This window comes from Pseudochaenichthys georgianus, chromosome 7, assembly GCF_902827115.2.
Source record: "Pseudochaenichthys georgianus chromosome 7, fPseGeo1.2, whole genome shotgun sequence".
NCBI lineage: Eukaryota > Metazoa > Chordata > Actinopteri > Perciformes > Channichthyidae > Pseudochaenichthys > Pseudochaenichthys georgianus.
Genome location: NC_047509.1, coordinates 4,746,100 through 4,771,103, shown reverse-complemented (window position 1 = coordinate 4,771,103; position 25,004 = coordinate 4,746,100). Strand labels below are relative to the sequence as shown.

Below are 25,004 nucleotides of genomic sequence, written 5' to 3'. Positions count from 1 at the left end.
TTTTTTTAAAAAAACCTATTAATGTCTTTGCGAAATTCAGAAGCTGGTATAATTAGTTTGTACTTGAGAACATATAGCATTTATTCATTACCACAGTGTATGTCAATAATACAGATGACTCCAATGTAAGATTGTTTTGAGAACGGTTTATTCAAACATTCAAATTGAGTTTTTTGTCCAAATGAAAGTATACAATTTGTACTGATAAACTTGTAGGTACAAAAGATCAGAGCATGTCTAGAAGTGAATTGCAGTTATGTTTTGACCTAAATATTACACCCGTTATTGTAATATTTATTCAGAAAAGATGTAAAAAAAAAAGTATAAAAAGACATCCCAGGTGCAGAAATCTTGCGGTTCACAAGTTTCTCAGTATTTGGGGATGTGAGGCTGGTTCACACGGGCCGGTCCTGCAGCAGAGGGCAGTCGTCCACGGTTCCCTGTCTGTTCAGAAGCTTCCAGAACATCGAGGATCCAGAGCCGACGTGACCCCGGTCGACCTGCGGGCCTGAAGACACGATCAGGTCCTCCGTCAGAGGGCGGTAGGCCTTAAAGCGCCTGGTGAGGGAAACACAAAGTCCAGACAAGTTTATTTAGTTACACATGCTTTATGGTTCATTCAAATTCAAAGGTGTTATTGTCATATGCACATAAGCTACAGTGTAGAACTGGCAAGGAAATTATTCCGACCTGAGCTCCTCCAACAATGCAACATTTTATTATTATATATTATTTTAAGTCTTTGTTTTTTAAGTTTTGTGTGATCTTCTTTGTTGCTTGTTTTTAATTATGCTCTGTAAGGTGTCCTTGAGAGCTTTGAAAGGCGCCCATAAATAAAATGCATTATTATTATTATTTATTATATATAATAAAATACAAACATAAAAAATAAAATTGTGCACAAAGTCTATATACATGTAGATAGAATATAATATGTACAAGAACAGAATATGAAATTAGTTATTATTGGTAGTACTCGATATTTGTATTATCTTTAATAAAATCCCATAAAAAGATGTCATGGTAAACTGACTCTATACTCGCTGCCATCCCTTTCCAAGCCCATTTATTCCTAAAATGGATGCTAAATCCTAAAACAGTTCACCTCAAGGACTTTCGTTTTATTGTGTGTCCAAAAAAGGTGATTTTAGAGTCACGAGAGTCCACAAATTCCCTGAAGCTGCAGTCAAACAGACAATAAGCTGAAAGACGCTGAAAAGGTCAACAATGCTCAAAAGCTGAGAACAGCTGCTGAGTTTGGTGATCATTTTCTCCATATGCGAGCAACCCCTTTTACATCACACATAGTAATTGATTCATTGGTATTATCTTGGTTTTTTGGTTCCATAAGGGACAAAAGAGGGCGGTCCGAAGTACAACCACAGATTTCTTAAGGAGACTCAAATGATAAGATTATTTTACTAACTCGAAACACACTATGAAAGATATAAAGTTGTAATACAAAACTCAAACAACACCAGGACCCAATAACGTCTTGGTCGACCTGTCAATCCAAGGCCTTAATCGTGCTGCTTTATTGACTATTTTACTCTAAATGCGACAATAATTCACAAATAAACATAATACTTTATTGAAGAATACTTGAAACTAGTAATTGACACCATAAACTCATTAGAGAAATCAATACTGGGGTAACACATCAATTGAGAAATAGGCTACATTTCTCGTAGACTTCTATACAATCTGACTTTGTTTCCATTTGAAAACATGCAGTTTTAAGGCACTCTTCACCGGTTTCACTTTTTCAGACTTCAAGTTTGGCTTCCCCACGTTGTTTATACATCCTCCTACAGTATCTAGTATAATATCCTATGATAGAAACCCCAAACACCGTCTCTAAAGAGGGACGCTCATGTTTTCACTTTATTTGAAGGCCACTGTACTTCTTTCAGTTTGGAAAGGGAGAAACTGATTATTTGAGGGGTATTTAAATAGTTTGAATCTGCAACCTCACCACTATATCCCAATCAATCCTACACAATGGAACTTTAAAGTAAAAAATAAATATTGTTATTGTGAAAGCAGTTCTTACTTGTAGGAGAATGCCACTATTCCTAAAGCTACAACGAGTACCAGGAAACCCAACACCATGGCGATGGTGCCTGGAGACGACAGACCTGAAGCTGAAACAAGAATCACATGATTAGTAAGAAAGATAAAGAAGTAACGTTCTGAATAATTAGACTGTAATATGTTAGTTCTTTAGCGTACCTATGTCTATTTTGACTTTGGCACTGGTGACAGCTAAGCTGACGTCATTGGCCATGGACACGTTGATGCAGTAGACACCAGAGTCATTGAAGAAGTGACGCAGCACCAGCTGGCACTCTTTAGAGGGCTCCACCATGTTGCACTCTGTGTGAATTGGCTTCAAGCAATCTGCGTCCAGAATCACGCTGCACACCTCTTTGGGAAGGCTGGAGGAAGAGCATGCTCCGGTCAGAGTGGGAACAAACAATGAAATGCTTTGTAACGTAGTATTTGATAAAGTGTAATGTACCTTCCCTGGCAGGTCACAGTGATATCCAAAACATTTCTCTTCATGTTATGTGTTGCCATCACAGAGTTGTCCATTTGTACAATTTCTACTTTTTCAATGGCCTCTGAAAAAGACAACGGGACTGCATTTATAGAGCGACCACTTAAGAGAGAAGCTGCCATACAGAGGAAGCTAATCTTCAGGGTTCAGTGTCTTGACCTACTGTAGTACACTTGTATGTTACGTTGACTGCATTGGCCTTGGAATCTAACCACTAACACATCAACAACCAAGCCTTGACAAGAAGTGACTACATCATCTCAAAGGTTTCATTGGCCAACTAGGTTCGGTGTTAGGTTTGTTTTTACAGAAACACTCATGGCCTGATGATGTATTACACTTGGTGAAGATGTCTAACATTGGCCAAGAGACAACCCATGCAATTGTGGAGTGGATACACAATTTTTATTTTAGTTTAAAATGCGAGATAGGGAATAAGGCCTTGGCGGAGTTCTGAGTTCTCCAAGTGCCCCTATAGTTTTCATTTGCCCCCATAAACATATCTCCAATGAAAGATAACTCACCAAACACTTCGATGCCGGTGCAAAAGGAGCCATACCGATAAATCACACAGTCATCAGGTTTATCATCAGCCTCTCTCTTAGCAAGAACCACCACTGTAGCTCTGCCTGTCAGAGTCACTGGTCGCTTTGCACCTGCGGAGCACAAACAGCAGCAGGAGATTAGTTCAGTGCTAACCGATGTAGACATTGATACAGTGTAATCTTGATGGAAACATGTATCATTTTTATACTATGACGTTTGTATTTTGTTTTTGTCTTTGCTTTTGTTTGCTTTGTACAGCCCTTTGAGGCATTTCTTGTGATTTGGGGCTCTTATCAATTTGATTTGATTATGCCTTGGTAAATTGTTTTCATAGCAACATTCAAAGCTAGAGTCACTTGTACTTTACTTGAGTATTTCCATGTACTGCTACTTTATACCTCGACTCCACTACAACACAGTTGATTGGCACATTCATGTTAATATTGCATTTGTTGGTGAAGTTTACAAGTTACCCTGGAGAGATTTAAGTAAAACATGGCTTCTATATTACCAGCTGCAACTTTAAAGTGATAAATATCATCGATAGTTATAATCCAATAATATGATATCTAGTATTCTGAAATGGGCCATTCTGCATAATGAGTACTTTAACTCAAGTAAAGATTTGAATGCAGAACTCCCTGCTTCCTTTCTACTCCGTGACATTACGACTTTTACTCGAGTGATATATCTGAGTGCTTCCTCCAGTACAGTGTTTCTCAAACTTTTTCATACCAAGGACTTAACCAATAAAAAAAACACTCGCGGACCACCTAACTCCACGAATATCCAAAATCGCATCGTTTTTCTAGAACAGATTACAAATCGCCTGAAAATGGTAAAAACAAGTGGCAAAATGTGTGATGAAGGTGTTGCGCTGGGCTATATCATGCAATCGAAAGTGAAACTTTAGCGCGCTCCATTGCGGAGATATTCCTGCGAGAGTGTGGAAAACTTAAATTTATTTATTTCAAATGTGAAATGTTACCAATATACTCGAGGACCATCAGTGGTCCGCGGACCACACTTTGAGAAGCACTGCTCCAGTACATTGCCAGTTCAACTACAATTGGTAGTAATGAACAAAGAGAAGCAGACCTGCTGCATGTCCAGCTCAGATTATATTCTCCACACCGTCAATGGGCCTGCTCCTAAATATTTTTGTTCGCAGGATAATGGTCTATACTCAACATGGTTACATCACAGTCAATGTGCAATCATGCATAATGTGTCATGTACACATTATGCATACATACAGTGGCTATTTTTGTGGGGTTCTGTAAAACAGCCTTTCACCAGATACCACGTTAACAGGAATGGGATTTGTATTCTTACATGCTACAACTTGGATTATAGTGTTATGTAGATCTGTAGATACATCAAATCAGAGCCGGGTACTCTCAGTCAGCATGCAAATCCGGATAAAGCACAATAGAGCATTTCATTCTGAAGCGCTCCGCTTGCTTCACACAATGGCAGTGCTTCTTCAAAGATTTACATCACATTTACATTTTAAGGAAATCGGGTGATTCTTTATCTGGATCACCGGTCAGCTGGTATGAGCTCATTAGTCTGCACTTCTTTTGTTGCACATTGTTGGGAAAATACTGAATGTACTCTTCCAATATCAGAGTTCACATGATAAGGCCCTACGTATCTGTGTACGTCTGATTACCTAGAAGAGCATCAGGACTGTTTGAGGCATATGTTAGCTATGTGATTAACATGATGATTCAGCCTCTATGGAGAGAGACATATGACAAGCACGATCATTTCTGACGTGGAGCTAATCAGAACTAAACATTGTATACTGCTTTGAACCGGTGTTCCTCCATCTTGTGACTGTTGGACACTGTTCAGGAACTAGTTGATGCTCTGTATGTGATGACTACTTCCATTCTTGCAAGGATAATAAATACATGGATCCAGATATTGAAGCTCAAGCCGGTGACTAATGATATTTTACTAACACACATACTGGCTCCAGTGGAGAATAAACAAAATGATCTTCTGATCAAATTAATTTGAAATCCTACCTGTTTCTACTCCACCTACAGCCGGAGCGTCACGGTTGAGGGAGGAGGAAGTCTTTGCCACTGATGGTGCGTCCTGAGTGTTGGAGGTGCTGGAGGCCTCCTCCTCTGTGTCTGAAGGAACCAGACTCAGAGTCAGACCAGCAGCCTTAGTGGAGATCAGTACGGGGACAGCAGACACCAGAGCAGCAGCTTTCACTGCACACAGGGAGGATCGATGAGTTAGGTCTGTGCTTCAATACGTCTGTATGTTGGAGCTTTTCATTATGCTTGATCTTGAAGGCAGCACCAGGAAAGATGAATTGGAGACAGATGGAAGAGTGATTGGTTATCAGAGAGGCCTAGGATTTTTTCTCGGGGAAGAAGTTAAGGTGAAACCGTTGTTCTTTGTGTCATAACAAATTGGGTACGTTTAGTTAGGCATAGGCCTAAGCAGGAAATGAAAATGTTACTTGATGTAATGTACTTAGGGTTAGTAAGTTATTTGTAATAAGGAATACGGTTGTTACTGTTAGCTGCTACCCACATAGTGAGCTTGTTTAGTCAGGAAATTCATTTATTAAAATATACCCTGTTAAAAAGTCAGCTTACGCTATATTTGAGTGGTTTTCTGGAATAAAAGCCTACCTACCTACCTACCTACCTACCTATCTACCTACCTACCTACCTACCTATCTATGAACACACCAAATACTTTCCAACTCTGGAATGGTGACCATGATTTACTGGTTTGTTGACACCTGTTGTTTTTGTTTCTGTTACCTGTGGTGCCCTGGTGGGAGGGGGGACTAGGGGTCTTGGTTGGATCTGCTGGAGGGTCGCAGGCCTTGTCTGGGATCACGGCCTGGATGACCACCTGCGGTTTGAAGGATCCGGAGGTGATGTAGGTGTGGGTGACGGTGAGCTCTCTGGAGATCAGGGCTCCGCTCTCGTCCCCAAAGTCCCAGTTGAAGGTGGTGTCGGCGGAGCTCAGGTACTGGCTGGGGTCGTGCAGCGTGATGCTGAAGGCGATCGCTCGGTTCTGGATGAAGCGCAGGTCTCCGGCCACGATGTCGTTCACTTGGACCAGAGAGACGGCGAAGGGGATTTGATCTGAAAAAAAAACCCACCAAAAGAATTACAGAAGGGGTGTGCAAACATTTTTCATCGAGGGCCACACACAGAACAATATACAAAGGGCTGGGCCACTAGGTGAGGTATATTGCCTCGTAAGTTAAGTTATAAGTTAGCAGAATGTAGGTAAATTAGCCTTACATATATATATATATATATATATATATATATATATATATATATATATATATATATATATGAAAATACTTTATGAAAACATGAAAATACTTTAAGAAAAAAACCGCCTACATCACAGCTCTCTATAGGGTTTCATTTATCTTGTTGGCAGCTCATCCCTTAAAACAGAAGCTTCAGATTGATTATAATAAGGGGAAAGAGGAAGGGTCTATTTCAATCTTGTTATGTAAATAAGTTATTGGGCTTTTTTTTATCAACTAAGATTTGTTAGAACATTTCCACGTGAATTGACTGAATTTATTTGAAAAGTGGGCTTATTAACACATGAATACTACTGTGTGATATGTTTTCACATATATATTTAAGAAGTTCAACACAAGAAAAGCACAAGTTTCATTTGTGGGCCATACTTCATTATACTTTTTTAATTTGCTGAGGGCCGACACCGCTGTACTACAGGAATACGTACAGGGTGTGTAATTGAGTTCACATTAACATGACACGTCCAGATTTCAATGCATTGCAGCTTTTATTATTTGATGCTGCGTTTTACCCAAAACCTGAACATGTAGTGTCCTTTGTTTTATTAACTTAAATAAGGATTACATTCACATGCTACCAGCAGTAATTAATATGTATAAATAATATCTATATAGAACCCGAATATGCATATATATTAATTTAACTCATTTCTTATTTTAAAAGTTACTTAACAGTATATCATTTTAATTGTATCTTTAATTTGATCTTTAATTGTATTAATCTTGTGTGAATCTGTGCTGTCCGGTTTTTCAATCTTACCCTGTTGCTGTTAAACTACTGAATTTCCCCACGGGGATTAATAAAAGTCCATCTAATCTTATTTTATCTTATCTTAACTAACTCCAACTTTACCAGCTTTGATAAACACATCAATGAATATAATCAAAACATTTAATATATATGATTGTTAAATGGTCCAATCGGCATAATGAGCACTTTTACTTCTGGTAATTTAAGTATATTTTGATGCTGATACCTTTACTTGAGTAACATTTGAATGCAGAACCTTTACTTGCAACAGAGTATTCCTACACTCTGGTACTTCTACTTTTATTTGAGTACAAGATCTGAGTACTTCTTCCACCTCTGCAGATAAATGATATGTAATGTAATAATTTAAGTCTAAGTGTTATATTAGTTCCTGGGTTATCAAGAAGGGAGGGTGTTGGAGTCTTTCTCTGAGTCATGGAAAAGGTCCAGAGGATATATTAACACTGATTTTTATGTTTAATATTATTTATTTTGTATGCATGCTTCATTGAGCGGTCTATGGCTCTTTTCTGCTGTAACAATGTACATTTCCCCTCTGTGGGACTAATAAAGGTATTCTGATTCTGATTGTCTTGTGTTTGTGATGCAGCCCCTGACTCACCGGTGATGGAGAACTGGGTGGAGGCGTACCCCAGAGGGATGAACTTCTCCTTGCTGCGGTAGTGGTAGATCACGATGTCCATGGTGTACGAGCCCAGTGGGATGTCGTCTGTGTCGATGGTGAGGGAGGAGGAGGCGCCGTCCGCCACCTGCCAGTACTGACCTGCGCATCCAGAGGGAGAGGCCTCTTCACTGATAATATCTCATTCATTGGATTTCATTCATCTCATAGAACCACACTTTTGGCATGATGCATTCGGGGTCAGTTGTTGCTTGAAAAAAGATCTAAATGCTAATATGAGTTTACATGTAAATGGATGGATCTTACAATATGGATTTTTATTCCATTATATTTCTATTTAAATATTGCTATTTTTTACTATATTTTTTAATTATTTTTAATATTTTTTAATGTTATAATAGTTTTCTTAAAATATCTCTGTGTTTTTTTAAGTTTTACTTTTATTTATGCACCATGACACCAAGTGAAATTCCTCGTACGTGTCGACCTACCTGTTTCTGATTCTGATTCTGATTCTACTTTACTACAAACATTATTAAACTAAACCTGCCTACATGGACATACTGTAAAACATAAAAATTAAGATTAATCAACTTTACTGCATACTTAAATTGTACCCTACTCTAAAAGGTAAACATGTATACTTTATTTTACTGCCTACATCAGGGGGGTCAAACTCAATTTCATAGCGGGCCATGTTCACATTATGGTTGCACTCAAAGGGCCGGTTGTAACTTTAGGACTATATAAAAATACATATATAAATATGTAATATATATCAAATAATGTATTCTATTACATTATTGCCTCTGCATTGGATTATTACCGGATAGGGTAATAACTTCTTAATTAACTACGTCTGAAAACAGAAGTCTAGGGCAAATAACTGCAAGTCTCTTCAGTGAGAAGTCACAAAATGGTTTAAAAAGAGAAAAGTCAAATTCTGAGATGCATTGTGCTCCATGTATGGGCAACGAGCTTCTGGAAAGAGGCATGTAACCGTATAACAAGTATCATATTTTTTGCAGGCTCTTTGGGGCCACAGAAAATGAAGTCGCGGGCCGGATTTGGCCCCCGGGCCTTGAGTTTGACACCCCTGGCCTACATATTTCATATACTTTACTTTTCTTCATAAATAACTATACTGTACAATATAAATATTTAAAACGTACTTTAAAACGTAATAAAAAGATAGTGTTTTTACTTAATTAATATCTGTACTGCATAAAAATTTAAACTTGACTTCAGTGCAACAACATTTGTATTTCTTTACTTTACCTAATACATATCAACATAGAACTGCTTTGCTTGTTTGTTGTATTAGGATAACTTTGTGTTTTTATCTACCCGTTTTTTACTTTTACATTGTTGCACTATAATGTTTGTGTATCTTATTTTGTACCTTTTTTATATAACTGCTTACGCCTCAAGTTAAAGCCTCTCTTAAATCTCCTTCTTCTTTGTATAATATATGTGAAGCCTTTAATCCCAGAACTGAAAATAAAGGATTGTTTTCTTCAAACATTTCTTCCTGTTGGGTAAATGAAGTGACATAATCTGATCATATGAAAAGACTTAAAGATAATGCAGCCTGGCTCGTACGCCAGGGCACGTGGTCCCACACACTCTGCGACCCTCAGAGAAGTTGTGTTTTCATAAAAGACGATGACTCCACTCACCCCATGTTTTCCAGACGAACACGTAGGCCGGCTTCTTGTCCTTCTTGAAGGGCGTCCCGTCAGGAAACACCGCCTCCAGGTCTGAGCTCTGACCCGGGTACACCGGCTCGGACTCACCGTACTTAGTTCCTGCAGGACAAGGTCATTAGATTTAAAAGCATAAGTTTAAAACAAAGCAATTCAAAGTGCTTTACTTAAACAACAAAGTATTTATTCATTAAACGCGTAAATATATCTATGAAATATACGTATACAAACACAGTTAAGCTTATTCAAATTAGATAACAGAAAAAAAGTTATAATCACAAATTACATTAATATTATTTATTGTAATTATGTCTATTTTGAGCACCATGCCTAGATATACATGGAGGAGATAATGTTATGCATATTGTAGCTAATTTCCATCTGCTGTCTCAAAGTAGGTACACATAACAAACCCTGAAAAAATTACTCATCTCCCTTTGAAGCACTTTTTAATTTATATATTTAATTACTATTACTACTAAACTCAAGGCACAGCTGACACTGAAGGGATTGTTATTTTTTTGTATGTATTTGCTCATAAAACAAAGTATTATATTTCTACTTGATGATTGCGCTTACATTTTACTTCAATTCATCTAATAGCTGTTGAGACATTACACGGAAAATCATAAATCTTAACCTCATGGTGGCGCTAGAAAACAAAAACAAAAAGAGACTAAAGTCCTCAGGGTGCATCCTCTGGGGATCATGAATATATCCACCAAATGTTATTGCAATACATCCAATAGTTGTTGAGATATCTCAGTGAGGACAACCATGCTGCTTTGATGGCTTCAAATATAGTGGTGTGTGCGTGTGTGTGTGTGTGTGCGCGTGCATGTGTGTGTGTTACCGTTGATAATGCACTCTTCGGCCCAGACGACGTCTCCGTCAGGCTGCACCTTCTGGGTGTGCGGGAACTCCAGGTCGATGGTGAACGTGACTTTGGCTGCAGTCAGTGTCGGGGAATCGTTCCCAACATTGAAAGTCACTTTCCCACCTGACGAAAAACACGGGGAACATTGAGCAATAACACAAAATGTGAAAGTCTGTGTCGCCAAATATGTTGACATTTTGTTTGTTTTCAGAGGTGTAAAGCCCCGAGGAGGAACTGCCACTATCTAACTACTAACTAATGTCACTATCTTACAAAAAGGCCCTTCGTATGTTCTTTACAAATATGTATAAAGGAAATGAATGATGAGCATTTGAAAGAGATTGTGCCAACATCAGACGTGCCTTTCCAGGAGTCTTTGTACCGGGCGTCTCCATCCTTCCAGATCGGGTACATCTTATTGTTCCATGATGGATAACGAGTGAAGCGATTCCTGGGCTCTGAAATATCCAACATATACACATTAAAACACAATTTGATCACGTCACCTAATTATAGGGAAAATAGAGATAGTTTTCCACGTTCTTTTATGTACTATTGCAGATATTTATTATGCATTCTTAAAAGCCTTCAGTGGATTGAAATGATTGGTTTGAAAGTTTTACAAACTCAGTTGTTCGAATATTTGACGAGAGGTGGATGTGAAGCCGAAACTAGTTTTATTATGCAATAATCTCTTGTTCCTCCAATCCCTCTCATGTGACGCTCAGCTGAGAGTGCGTGCTTTTTCTTTTATAACCACAGATTAACTAAACCACACGGCTGGATTTGGATCAAACACAATGTAAGATAACAAAGAACAACAGGGTCAGTTAATCAAACTACTGTATTATTATAATTTCAAAATAATTAATTTCTTCTTTTATTTCCTCTCGAGATTCAACGTCATGAGTTTTCCATTCTTCATGACTGCATTGTTAACCGGTGACTTTTAAAATAAGATAAAATAATATTTTCATTGGAAGATTTTGCACGAGCAGCCGAAAAATCAAACACCTCTTATTTAAAAATTAAAGTCTTGTTTTTATCGATCATATTCCGCAGATCGACCTCTTCAGGGTCAGTGTGGAGAGGAGGAATTAGTATGACAATGGCTAACAGCTCCTTTAATGCACACTTGAGCCTGTTTTTAATGCGTTAAGACAGATTTGAAAGAATGTTGAACTTTTAACGTATGGATTAAGATAAATGATCTTATGGGTGCTTTGCTTAACGAAGGTCACATTCTGTCTCTCAGACTCATGCATGGTTGCATAAAGAGGTCATGGGAAGCCACCTCAGATCTTATAGATCCATCACCAGGCAGCACGTTGTTAGAACACTGGCTTTACCTCCAAGTAAGGAGAGAAAACTTTATCTAAAATGTAAAGGTTAAACTAAAACGCTGAGCTACTATCAGTGGGCCAATTTAATGAAAGTGTAATAAACTTATTAAATCCTGCACGTGGACAAGACATCTGTTTTAACAGCCTATGACTATAACTGTTATATAATATTATATAAAGGGCTTTTTTTTATGTATCCGAGTACTGTATACTGCACTCAAGTTCAAATTTTAGATTACTTAAATTACATTTTGCTTAACACCGCTTTACATCAGAAGTCAATATTGTACTTTTTATTTCACTACATTTATCTGGCAGCTTTAGTCAGAGGTAACTTCATTTTGACATTGAAATCATTTGATCATCCGATAAACGATGCTCAATAGCCAACAATATGCATGTAGGAGTTCAAATGAGATCAACATTCACAGTTAAATTCTGCTTGCACATTAATGCAATAATAATGCAGCATCATAATATCATGACGTCACAGGGGCCAGTTTCCCAAAGTATGAGCAATTTTACCTCATGATGATATTTAATTACCCGAATAATACTTCCATTGCATTTTGACTGCAGGCTTTTATTTCACCTTATCAATGGGCTAATCCCACTTTAGCAATAGTTTAATTAATATTTTAAATGTGCACTCTTTCTACTGTTCTAATATTACATGTCACTTGTTAGATGCTTTTATCCAAAGCGACTTACATACATTCAGTACTGTGGGCAATCCCCACAGGAGCCATTCTGGGGTGACGTGTCTTGCCCAGGGACACAACGAGTGTAGGGGACTCGAACTTGCCCCCTGATTCAAAGTTCACCACACTAACCCATTGAGCCACAGCCTCATTATATCATATCTAATGCAGTAATGCCACTTCTATCTTTACTAAAAGATGTAAATAGTAGGACTAATATGAGATAATGTTGACGTTTTCCCATTTTGAGTATATAAAACTCGGAGTTACAGTGAACGAATGTCATTTAAATGCTGTTGATGATCCACGACTCCTCTGGGGTCTCTCATGAATAACACATACTCACTGTGAAGTATTGGTGTTAAAGGTAGCGGGTGTGTTTTCTGTACTCACTTGCCACGGTGTGAGAAGCCACAGCCAGGAACACCAACAGCACCACAGACGTCCGCATGGTTGGAGCACCTCCTCGGAAAGAAATATCCCTTTTGTGAGGACGTCCTAACAGAAAATCAGGCTTTATAAAGCGCGGCAGAGTGTTAGGAGAAGAAACGCCTCCTGCAGATCTCCTCCAATCAGAGGTGAGGGGCTCCTGGCAAAAGGACCCTACAGGGATTACAGTCGTACGTACAGTAGAGTAAGAACCACATAATCACGTAAGAAATTCCTCAGGTCATTTCTGCATAGAAACAGGTTGGATCACAAGACCTGCTCAAGTGTGAATAAACAAGACGAAGAAATAACTTTCTAATACATAATCTGCGAACATGAGCTTAATTAGTAGTGAAATGTGACCATAAGTTTACTGTTTATACTTAAAGATATTGTGTTGTTTACATTATTTATTTACCGGCTGATATATAAAAGATAATATATGAGCCTTTTTATAGATTTAATTTCAGATAGGTTGAATCTACTTTAACTACTTTATTTATATAAGTAAAGTCCATTAAGACCAGTTACAATATTTAAATGCTGCTTATGCATCAATATATATTCATATACATGTGTCCCCTCTTCTTCATGTCTCTTCTACATCAACATGTGTCCCCTCTTCTTCATGTCTCTTCCACATCAACATGTGTCCCCTCTTCTTCATGTCTCTTCTACATCAACATGTGTCCCCTCTTCTTCATGTCTCTTCTACATCAACATGTGTCCCCTCTTCTTCATGTCTCTTCTACATCAACATGTGTCCCCTCTTCTTCATGTCTCTTCTACATCAACATGTGTCCCCTCTTCTCCATGTCTCTTCTACATCAACATGTGTCCCCTCTTCTCCAATTCTATACAAACCTGTTTGAAAATGAGCTGATCAGATTTTGGCCACTTTATGATGTCATAACAATTTTTTTGGCTTGTGTAACCATTAGCCAATCAGCAACCAAGGTAACCCCCCTTATCACCTGAATCTCCTCCTAGAGCACCATTGTGTTATTTTTAACCAAATATCTCTCAGAGGGGCGTGGGGAGGGGCTCCTTATTTTCATCTAGAGTAACAGACAGAGGGTGTTTCTCAATGTTGAGGAAGGATGCTCCAGAGCCACTATTTCAATCAGAACTACGTCATCGAGTGCGGCCGAAGGACTGTTCCAATGTCTAACATACTTGGAATTCTACCGAGTCCGGCGTACTTCGTAGTGAGACATTTTGAGGCTGCACATGTGTAGACTCCGTGGTCTTAAAATCCCCACAATGCTTTGCGCACGGACCAATTTCCCCAAATCTGTGGCGGAAAATGTAAGGCGGGGCCTCTCATGTGACGCACACCTGCACACTTGCTCGCCTGTTCCACTCTTCGTTTTCTGAATGCCAGGAAGGATTCTTGCCTCGCTTCTGAAGAAAGTGACTCGGAAGACATGTCCTACCAAGCAAGCGTCCTCGACATTGAGAAACACCCAGAGAATCAGCACTTTTGAAACAGGGCTGAAACAGAGGGGATTATGGGTAATGCTGCAATGATCTGTTTGGTGTTTGGAGCCGAACACTTCAGAGGCATGTTTTGTATATATATCTGAGAGCTGTGATATATTGATGACAAACAGTATAATAGGGGACCTTTAAGTATTTTGAAGGAAAGGATTTAAAATATATGATTAATGTTTAAATTCTCTATTCCCATTTTAGTTTTTTCCACCACTTCTATGAAGTATGGTTATATCTGTAATAGTAAATTACATTTTTACAAAACACTGGATGTAATTACTATTTTCTCATGCTCTTTTGAGGAACCTCACTGTAATCCTTTACTTGTTCACTATCATATTTAGAATCGTACCTTATTGATAGGCTAATTTATATTTTTTAATTGCACTCTTTCCTTCTTTTTAGTTCAACTGCCTCCCTCACGATAAATAACGTGTTTTTTTTATCATACCTTCATACCAATGAAAATATAAAAAGTGTCGGGAATAAATATAAACGTGAAAGTTTAAAGCTCAGAGCAATACAAAAGGATCTTATTTAAATCATGAGGGTATTTGTGAGTATTTGGGTCTTAGGTGACTAAACACGTGTTTTCCAATACAATATGAATAGTCATAAAAATCTCTGCCAAAAATCAGCTGACCTATTTTGGGTTTCACGTCCAATTACTCATTATGTGCGGATTTATTCTGAAAATCATGTAGCTACTGGTGAGGATAAACCCATTAACTCTGAAAGTACTTTACACTCTTAGAAGTTGTATTAGCTGATATAAAGCGAGACGATGTGATACAAAAAGTATAATATCTGGGTCAATAGAACAATAGGTCACACAGTGTGCACCGAGAGGCTGTGCATTGAGGAAAAAGAGAGGAGGAATGCATCCGTAATGAGGATTACTGAAGCACTTGTGACTCCCTAAATTCATCCGGATTTGTCTTTATATCCCCCAAGAACTGTTCAGTGACTTTGTTCATTGCAAGTTGTTTTGTCTCCATATCATATGTGCCAAACTGTGACAACGGTTTACACCTCTCCTTTTTTTTTTAAACAAGGTCAGCATTCACAGCAAATCCTGTTTCATCACGAACCCTTTAACTCCCTTCAGGCCTCAACATGGAGTGCAAACCCCAGACTATGAATGAAACACGACGGCTCAATAATGCGATTAATATGCTGCCCAAATTCAACCTGGCTAACGTCTATGAGTCTTGATTATTATAAAACAAACAAAGGTTAGGCAACAACTACAGAAATGAATGTGTCGATAAGAAGCTTGAAAGGTTTCAAGTGTTTGTTTGACCTACACCAGGGGGGTATACTACGAAGCAGGATTTTCGCTTAGCCGGCTAAATTCAGGGAAAACTCCGGCTTTCCGGTCCTAAGAAGCTGGTTCTCTTTTTAGCAGGCTAGATCTCCATGGTAACTTATGCTTAGCGGCTAACCTGGTCGGGACCAGGTTAGGTTGCAGCAGTAGCGTAGGCAGAAATGTATTTTAGGGTGGGCCTGTAAAAAATAGGGTGGGCCAGATTTTTCTTCTGCGCATCAGAAGCTAACAACAATCTTATCAAGAACTCAAACACAACATCTTGGTGTCATTCTGGACAGCGCTCTCATCTGCACATAAAAAACATCACCCGGACTGCATTCTTTGTACTGTCTTAAAACCTTTCCTTGGAATATGTTATGAATTGTAAGGTGTCCTTAAATAGAATGAATTATCATTATTATTTATTATTATCTGAAACGATGTAATAACTTTTAAAACTGTTTCCAGTCACTTGCCCCATGCATTCAGCAGCAGGCCATTCACTTTGATTTTATCCCGTTATGAATGTCATAATTTTGACAATAAAGAAATGCTACATAAACATTATCTTGCATATTTTATCTAACCATCTCCGTTTCTAACTTTCAATATATTTTGAAAGAGATCTCTCTCTCATCTGCGTGCGGGGGCGGGGCCTCACAGACACGCTGCATCTCTCTCTCGCTCACAGACACGCTGCATCTCTCTCTCGCTCACAGACACGCTGCATCTCTCTCTCGCTCACAGACACGCTGCATCTCTCTCTCGCTCACAGACATGCTGCAGCGCCGTGCAGTGTGCACACAGTTCTGCCGGTAATGAATATTACATTTTGTGAGGAAACTTTGTCACCAATAATTCCAATAAGTAATCCAAAATGTATTCACTTCAGGTTTACGAAAGTAACTGTAATCAGATTACTCATTTTTCAAATCTAACGCCAGCAGAATACACTTGATTTTTGTATTCTGATTACGTAACGCCGTTACATGTATTCCGTTACAACCCAACCCTGTGTATATCTCTCCGGACTGTCCACCAGCAGATGAAAAACACCCACCTCTTACGAGGGAACCGTGCGGCAGAGTTTCCATTAACATTTGTTTTTCTTCTGACAGCCCAGCAGCAGGAGAGGTGGGGAGAGGGAGGCGGGGCTATTTCATCGTTATCAGAAAATGATCGTATAGATCGCTGCTAGATGAGGGCAGTGGGGGCTCGTCTTGGAGTCTGGCTTTTTTTTAAAAACCAAAGTTCATTAGTGAACTTTGAGCCATCATTTATTTTGCAGGCGGCTCTCTGCCTCTCTCACGTTATTATGGCGCGCGCCGGAACCATAGGCCGGAACCAACAATCCGTTTTTACCGTAAATTAGTTCGGTTCAGAGGATAAAGCACATGCAACATTAATTAAACTCAATATTTGTTCACTTGAATTTCACTTTGAATTATTGGATATTCTCAATGGGTGAATACATTTTTTTATAATAATAAAATAATTAAAACAAATTAAAATAATTTTTTTTTTTTAATTACACCGAAGCTTTCTCAGGGTGGGCCAAGGAGTAAACTGAGTGGGCCTGGGCCCACCCTGGCCCTATGGTGGCTACGCCACTGGGTTGCAGGCTAAGAGCTCAACTCAGTGAAAGCACCGCCTGCTGACCAATCAGAGCTCAGTGTGCGGAGTTTAAAGCGATCAAGTCATATTACAGGAGAAAGGAAATACAGAAAAACTGCCGTTGCAGAAAAGACGGCCGGCAAAAATCACCGACTGTGTGAACGTGAAAATGAATAGAATATCACCTCCCATCTTCAGAGCAATCTGACTATTATAACATTAGCGTTAAGAAAGCTTACTTAAATATCTGCCACAACAAAAGTAACCGGATCTGAGTAACAATAGCCGCGTTCACACTGCGGTACTTTTCCCACAAAGGTTCATGCGAACTTAGTTCATGCGAACTCTTTAGTTCTCATGAACTAAGTACAGATCGCGTTCACACCAGAAAAAGTCCCTGGGGGTGGATTAGGCAAATGAAGCCGCTGACGTCACTTCTTCTTCTTCTGCTTTGGGTTTACTGGCAGGCCGCAAACCACTTCACGGCGTATACTGCCGCCCAAAGTCCCCGGCCGGAAGTCCCCGGAGTTGGGGACTGGCTTCAGTAGAAGCTGCTGGGAGTCCCAGCAGCTTCTACTGAAGCCTTCCGAGTAAATCGCCAGAACGCCGACACCTCCTCATCTCCACCGCTCCCATGTTTTCTTTTGTGTTGCCATAAGTTAGTCTCTCTGCGTTTCTGCGCTGGGCTAATGCTAATGCTAATAATGCTAATGCGAGGATAATAAAATGGCGGCTTCACAAAACTTTTTGGGAGTTTTACGGGGCGTGGTTTGCAATTCGCCCAGCCAATCAGGAATATAGCTCTTTTCTCAAAAAAGAGCCGCTCGAAAGTCCCTGCTCTCTAGCAGGGACTTTCGAGGGGGTAAAAAGGTTCGCATGAACTACTTTTAGTACCGGCTCTTTTTGGTGTGAACGCGATCATGAACTAAGTTCGCATGAACCTTTGTGGGAAAAGTACCGCAGTGTGAACGCGTTTAAAATAACCTGTAAGCTTCGACATTTTTTGTAATAGCTGCTTGTCTCGAAACTACTTTTCCCTCAACAATTTCCTTTTCCGAGCGCCACTCTCAAACTTTTTCTTCTCAAACTTTTTCTCCTAAACAACCTTCATCTGTCACTCGCAATTTGAATAAGTCACATGTGAAACATATTCTCATTCTGATTGGCTGTTAAGAGGTGCCCACTGACTGTTTCGGAGTCATCATGTTTGAGAAAAATCTCTGGAATCCATCGATCTGATTGATTAGCTGAGCAAATTATCAAAATAGTATGGAGGGAAGATATTTTCGTTTGGATTACTGGTCTGGGGGAAGCTCGCGAGTTTGTGTGTTTGTGTATATGTTTGTTTCCCGGGGAAAACACTCACGAGAAACACCGGCTGTTGTTATGCCTGCTGTGACGTCAAGTTACTCCGTTCTCCGCTTGTAATTATGCCGTTACAAGCTTCAACGTTGTACTTATCATCTGAATTTGCTGAAACGAGTTTAATATTCTGAAAGCCAAGACTTTGTTTATTTGAAACCAGATGAAAACAAACTGTAACGGACCCTGCCGTGTTATCTATGATTACTATACGCCTTACATTCATAATTTCAGCAGAGGGAGGGGAACAGCAGAACAGCAGAGTGGCGAGGGAGAGCTGTCTTCTTCCCCTTACAAGCTTCAAAAATGTATTTATGGTGTGATTTTGGAAATAAAAGTTACATATTCTGAAAGCCAAGACTTTGTTTATTTAAAAAAAACATCCGAAATAAAAAACCTTTTTTCAGCCCAGGTCAGCCCGTGCATTAAGGCGGCCCTGCCCATAGACACACACACCCTCTCACATACAGAAACACCTCCGCTCAGCCAGATTTCCTATACATTCACAGTCCATGATATTGACAGAAATTGACTTAAACCTCTCCTACCAGTATTAAGACCAACTGCCAGTTATTGTCAACAATTAATATTGTGTCTCACACACAAACTCTCAGTTCAAAACATTTGAAAAAAGTGTTATCTTAATATGCATGTTGTTGCTTCTTTGAAACGTGCAGAGGATGTGGAAGGGGCTCAAATGCATGACAGGGCACATTTGTGATTTTTGTTAATAATTTATAAAAAATATGCCTGGAATTTTTTCTCCCTGTCTGTATCCAACACACAGATTCAGTTATTTAAAAATAAATGAAGTGTATTTGAGTTAATTCTCCACTTTTTTTTAGTTTTAAACCTTTATTTAACCAGGTGGTCCCATTGAGATCATCAATCTCTTTTTCAAGAGAGACCTGTCCAACAAGGCAGCAAGTAGGTTACAACATGAACATAAAACAACAGAACACAAAAGGACATCGTATTTACAGGGCTACATTTACACACCTAGAGACATTGACAAGTACCAACAGTATATTTATATCTCGCCCTGTCAATAAGCCTCACCTTCTTGGCAAAAACGGTATTGTTTTTGAAGTGGTGGAGAGACAATGCACAGTTTGACCCACTGCTGTCACCCATGGCCAAAGCATATCTCTCCGTCCCACTGAGGTGGCGTTAGACTTTTTCGCTGTCCGTCATTTTGACAGACAGGATCGTAAAATGTCCGTCATAATCCCTTATTACCCGTCGGGTCTGAACAGTTCACGAGAGAGCACGCTCGTGAACTGTCAACGGGGGGGGCGGTGTTATGCCGTGTGTGCATGCACCTCGCGGGAGCGCGCACAGCGTAAAGCAAAACCTCTCAGACATGTATTGATCTGTACGGCAAAGTACGGTTTGGAAACTATATAATTTCCTTTTGGAGGGCATGCATAACACGGCATAACACCAGAGCCTCGCTGCGGGGAAACGTTGGCGCTGTTCCGAGTTTGTTATAATCTGTCAAAATGACTGACTGCTTTCAGATTTTTCCGTCATTGTTAAATAAAATATTCGATTAACGCGACCACTGCTGTCCCAGCAACATCAGTACCAAGCGAGAGAGTTTTTTGTGCTCAAAGTGCACCAGATTGATGCATTTAACTTCAACATTTAAACAAAATATTTCCCGGGGGTGCATGCCCCCGGACCCCCAGAGAGGATGTGAGGTCCACCCCAAAATAAAGCAGGTTAAAATAATTAAATTGCATGTTCATCAGTGGCCCTCTACCGCCAATCAGAAGAGGAGTGGAGAGATTCAGCAGATTGTTTGCACTGAACACGTGGCTTTCAACTGTGTGTACTGACCATTCTGTCAATTTTATTGACAACTTTAACTTTTTCTGGGACCGCAGACATCTTTTAAGGCAAATGGAGTTTGCCTGAGTCAGGAAAGAATGCATGAGAGGAGGTGGAGTTGCTATTCTGTTCAATGACTCCCTTCAATGCAGGAAGACATCTTATGGGAACTTTGCTTCTTTTGAATATGTGGCCCTTCAGCAGAAATGCTCCTCTTGAGCTCTGTTCCTAAATATCTATAGACCACCCAAATACTCTGCAAGCTTTTTTGATGATTTTACCGAACTGCTGTCTATAGTGTGTATTGACTTTGAGCGTCTAGTCATTGTTGGTGATTTTAACATTCATGTTGACAACCCCCAGGACAGAGGGGCAAAATAACTGTTTTGTGTTCTTGATAACTATGGACTTACTCAGCATCTGACGGAGCCCACGCACAATAAGGGGCACACTCTGGACTTCATTGTCTCAAAGGGTCTGAATATCTCTAAGGTTGTGGTGACTGATGTTGCGCTCTCTGACCATTCCTGTGTTTTCTTTGAGAGCTCTATTTCTGTTCACAAAAATGTTCAAAAAGAGGTAACCACAAAGCGATATTTAACTGAAAACACTAGGGAAATGTTTACTCAGAATTTTTCTTCCACACTTGCCCCTGCTAACATCTCAGTAAATGAGCTAGTACAGGGGTCTGCAACCTTTTTGACCAAAAGAGCCATTTTGCTCCTTTTTCCAAAACATGTTTTTGTCTGGAGCCGCAAAACCTATTTCATAGTTTTTTATTGTTATATCAGACAAATACTACTTTTTTGCATTTATTAGGCTATTTATTACATGATATAAAACTGTTAACCTCTGATAAGAAACAAAGAACTCTTATAAGGAGAATTAAAAATAATACACAGGCCTACTTTAAAATAAATTAAACACAGCACTTGGGGAGTCCTCTGCACATTTGAACAAAAAAAAAGATATTATTAAAATGGGCCCACTTTGAAATAAATAAAACATATAGCTGCACCCTAAACAGAGTTAAAAGTAGGGTAGGTAAGAATGGAGAAACCAGCTCGAGTGCGCTAGAATTTGAAAGTACACAACCGGAAAAAATATGCCTCTTCCTTCAGACTTTCTTACACAGTCCCTCCTCCAACACACACAAACGCGCACATGACCAATGAGGGCACAAGATAAGTTTGTGCCCAGATAGAAGGCTGACAGGCAGGTAGGCCATCCAGTTATTTTAGCCGGGCCGGTTCAGATGATTGGTCGTGCTTTTTACAGCGCTACGGCTTCCAGAGCAGGGGCGGTTCTAGGGGGGGGGGGGCAGTGCCCCCCTAACACTGGCCTCTGACCCCCCTGTGGCCCCCCTAAAAATGAAAAGTGAAAAAATGAAAAAAAGACGATTTATTACCAGTGTTGGGCAAGTTACTTTTAAAAAGTAACTAGTAATAGTTATAGTTACTGCTCTCAAAAAAGTAACAAGTTACTTTATTAGTTACTAAATTATAAAAGTAACTAGTAACAAGTTACTTTACTTAATGATAACAATACAAATACAAGTGTTTGTGTTGTTCTGTGGGACAGTAAGAGAAAAGACAACGCCCCATCATTGTAGCATAATGGAAACATTAACATTATGGATAGATTACCGGCCCTCAAGCGAGTACTGCAAGACATAGCCCAAGAACGCAATGGTGAGAGATCTATTGAGGCACGTGGTCTGCTGGCACAGTTGGGTCTAGAATTCATTGTGCATCTTGTAACACTCCGTAAAGTGTTTGCAGAAACAACATTTCTCTCTGACATGTTACAGTCTTCATCCCTTGGCCTTTCAAAGGCTGTGGATTTAGTTGGATATTTAGTTCAGACATTGAATGACTTCAGGCAGGAGTCATTTTTTGATAACTTGTGGGATGAAGTGTTGAACATTTCTGAGCAATGTGATACTGCAATACAGCCAGCAGCAAAACGACAAAAATGACTGAGCTCTAAACCTGCTGAAAGCTTCGTACTGACTACTGTTGGACAGAGGGAGACAGAAACACGGGCTTCGTACAGCCTTTTTCTACCCTGTCATTGATCAGATGCTCAATGAGCTTAATAGACGGTTTTCAAACACAAACTGTGACATGATGAATAGCATCCAAGCTCTTAACCCCAAAAGTAATGCATTTCTGAAGGAGACAACTCTGTTTTCATTTGCTCAGTTGTATGATGCAAATATTCAGGACTTGGGGCATGAACTACATCAGTTCAGCATAATTTTAGATAGGAAAATAAAGACTGGGATGCAGAGACCTGATAGTACAGTGGAGCTTGTTCAGTTCATTGAGCCTTATAAAGAAGTGTTTTTTGAGCTCTTCAGACTCTGCAAAATAGCAGTCGCAATCCCAGTCAGTTCTGCTTCCTGTGAGCGTAGTTTTTCTACATTGAAGCTGGTCAAAACTTTTCTCAGATCCACCATAACTGATGAGAGACTGAACAATCTGGGTCTGCTTAGTATTGAGTCAAGGAGGTCAAAGGCTTTGAATCTTGACTTATTTGTTGATCGGTTTGCCAAAAATCACAAAGACCGCAGGATTTTGTTGCTGTAATGTGAGATTTTGGGAAGGAAACTACAGCCTGGGATGCAGACACCCTTATGTAAAGTAGAGATGTAACTGTTCATTGCCTTTATTTTTATATGTAAATTTGTGTGTTTTCCAGATATCACGTGAAATGTGACGGAATAGACGAAACTGATTAGTGCGCGTGCAGAACAGGTGTGCATTCTGTATTCAGTCTTCATGTTTGTTAAATAGCCTACGTGTCTGTGCTTATGGGAAATAATACATCTGAAATCTATGTTTTCTATCTATATCCATGTATTTTATTTCATTTAAAGTCAACATTTTAGATTTGTAGACTTTTACATTAAATCCTTTTCTGTGGATTTAAAAATGTATATTTTCTGGTACTCTTGTTGCGTAAACTTGTTGATTGGTTTGCCAAAAACCGCAAGATTTTGTTTGTAATGTGAGATTTTGGGAAGGAAACAACAGCCTGGGATGCAGACACCCTTATATAAAGTAGAGATGTAACTGTTCATTGCCTTTATTTTTATATAAATATGATATGGTGTTAGTGCAAAAATGGTACTATAACTTAAGTTGAAGCTAACAGTAATAACTATAAGATATATCTGAAATAAATAAGTGTACTGAAACAAATACCAATAACTGTATTGCATTGTTTTCTTATGCGCAATTACTTCATACTGTCTAGTTCTCTTTTTCGTCCTGCATTTATTGTGCCCCCCTCAGAAAATAACTGGCCCCCCAGTGGCCCCCCCAGTCAAACTGGTCTAGAACCGTCACTGTTCCAGAGATTAATTTTTGTATGTATTTATTGTCAAAGCATTTAATATATTCATTGCTATCGGGACGTTAAGAGCATTCCATGGAATATAACAAAAAGTGTTTTCTGAAATAAATTACATACCCCATTGAATTATGACTGAAGATCGTCAGCTGTCTTCCTCTCCATTGTTGTCCCTCGATACGTAAAGGCTGCACCACCGTTGACAACTTCTCTCTACATATCAAACATACCGGTAAACCAGCATCGTTTGCTGTGAAAGCATACAACTCTGTCCACACAGAATTAAATCTTGTGTTCCTCCGGTACTTTTCTTTGATTTATCCATAGTTCGCACATCGAGCCGGGGGTCAGGTTATTCGCCTCCAAGAAAATGCGCTCGCGCGGGACCGTAGCAGGATGTGACGCATATTTTAGTTGACCTAATTAAAACCGTTTTGTTTTTTTATTTATGTGTCACAGTATCACCTCAAAATACAAGATACGAAACATTTTCAACCATGCAACAAAATATAAATAGTCCTACAAATACTTTTATTTTATTTCCTTCTTATTTTTGTTTAAGCTCAAGGGAGCCAGAGCAGAGGGCTTAAAGGGCCGCATGCGGCCCGTGGGCCGCGGGTTGCCGACCCCTAAGCTAGTAGATCATTTTAATTGAAAAATGAAAAATGTTATAGATGCCATTGCTCCAACTAGGGTAAAAGAAGTGACTGGGAAGAAAATATATCCATGGAGAAAGGCCATGACCGTGAGAACAGAGAAAAAAGAGTGTCGAAAAGCTGAACGAAGGTGGCGAAAAACAAATCTCCAGGTGCACTTTGAAATCTATAAAGAGAGACTTGGCCTTTATAATTTGGAATTGAAATTTGCCCGACAGTCTTTCTTCTCCGATATCATTGCCAAAAACAAAAACAACGCACATGACTTGTTCGCTACCGTCGACAGACTAACTAACCCCCCAGTGTCAGTAGCCTCTGAATTTCTATCCACCAGGGCGTGCAATAATTTTGCCTCCTTCTTCACTGACAAAATTCAGGAAATCAGACAAGCAGTCAGTGCCTCTGCATCAGGAACAGCAAATGTTTTGTCTCTGTCCACTTAAAATCCATTCAAACACCATGTCACAATTCCATCAGATTAATGATAAAAACCTAGAG

General features: G+C 39.4%; 2 protein-coding genes across 5 annotated transcripts in view; one reads left to right on the top strand and one right to left on the bottom strand.

The window, feature by feature from the left end:
* Window positions 1-25,004, top strand: part of ada (adenosine deaminase) — a 333,413-nt gene that overhangs the window by 194,841 nt on the left and 113,568 nt on the right. The gene's annotated exons all lie outside the window — the stretch shown is intronic.
* pmelb (premelanosome protein b) overlaps window positions 149-25,004 on the bottom strand; it is a 32,900-nt gene continuing 8,044 nt past the window's right edge. For 2 of the 4 annotated variants that reach the window (XM_034087206.1, XM_034087205.1), the window contains exons 2-13: window positions 12,846-13,055; window positions 10,771-10,866; window positions 10,385-10,531; window positions 9,505-9,633; window positions 7,805-7,966; window positions 5,902-6,231; window positions 5,143-5,337; window positions 3,085-3,216; window positions 2,522-2,624; window positions 2,233-2,438; window positions 2,054-2,144; window positions 149-558 (exon numbers count right to left, since the gene is read on the bottom strand). In XM_034087206.1, the coding sequence (XP_033943097.1) occupies window positions 396-558; window positions 2,054-2,144; window positions 2,233-2,438; window positions 2,522-2,624; window positions 3,085-3,216; window positions 5,143-5,337; window positions 5,902-6,231; window positions 7,805-7,966; window positions 9,505-9,633; window positions 10,385-10,531; window positions 10,771-10,866; window positions 12,846-12,903 (1,812 nt within the window). In that variant the 5' untranslated portion in view covers window positions 12,904-13,055 and the 3' untranslated portion in view covers window positions 149-395. The remainder of the gene's footprint in view (window positions 559-2,053; window positions 2,145-2,232; window positions 2,439-2,521; window positions 2,625-3,084; window positions 3,217-5,142; window positions 5,338-5,901; window positions 6,232-7,804; window positions 7,967-9,504; window positions 9,634-10,384; window positions 10,532-10,770; window positions 10,867-12,845; window positions 13,056-25,004) is intronic. The other 2 variants (XM_034087207.2, XM_034087208.2) reach the window with 1 other exon arrangement.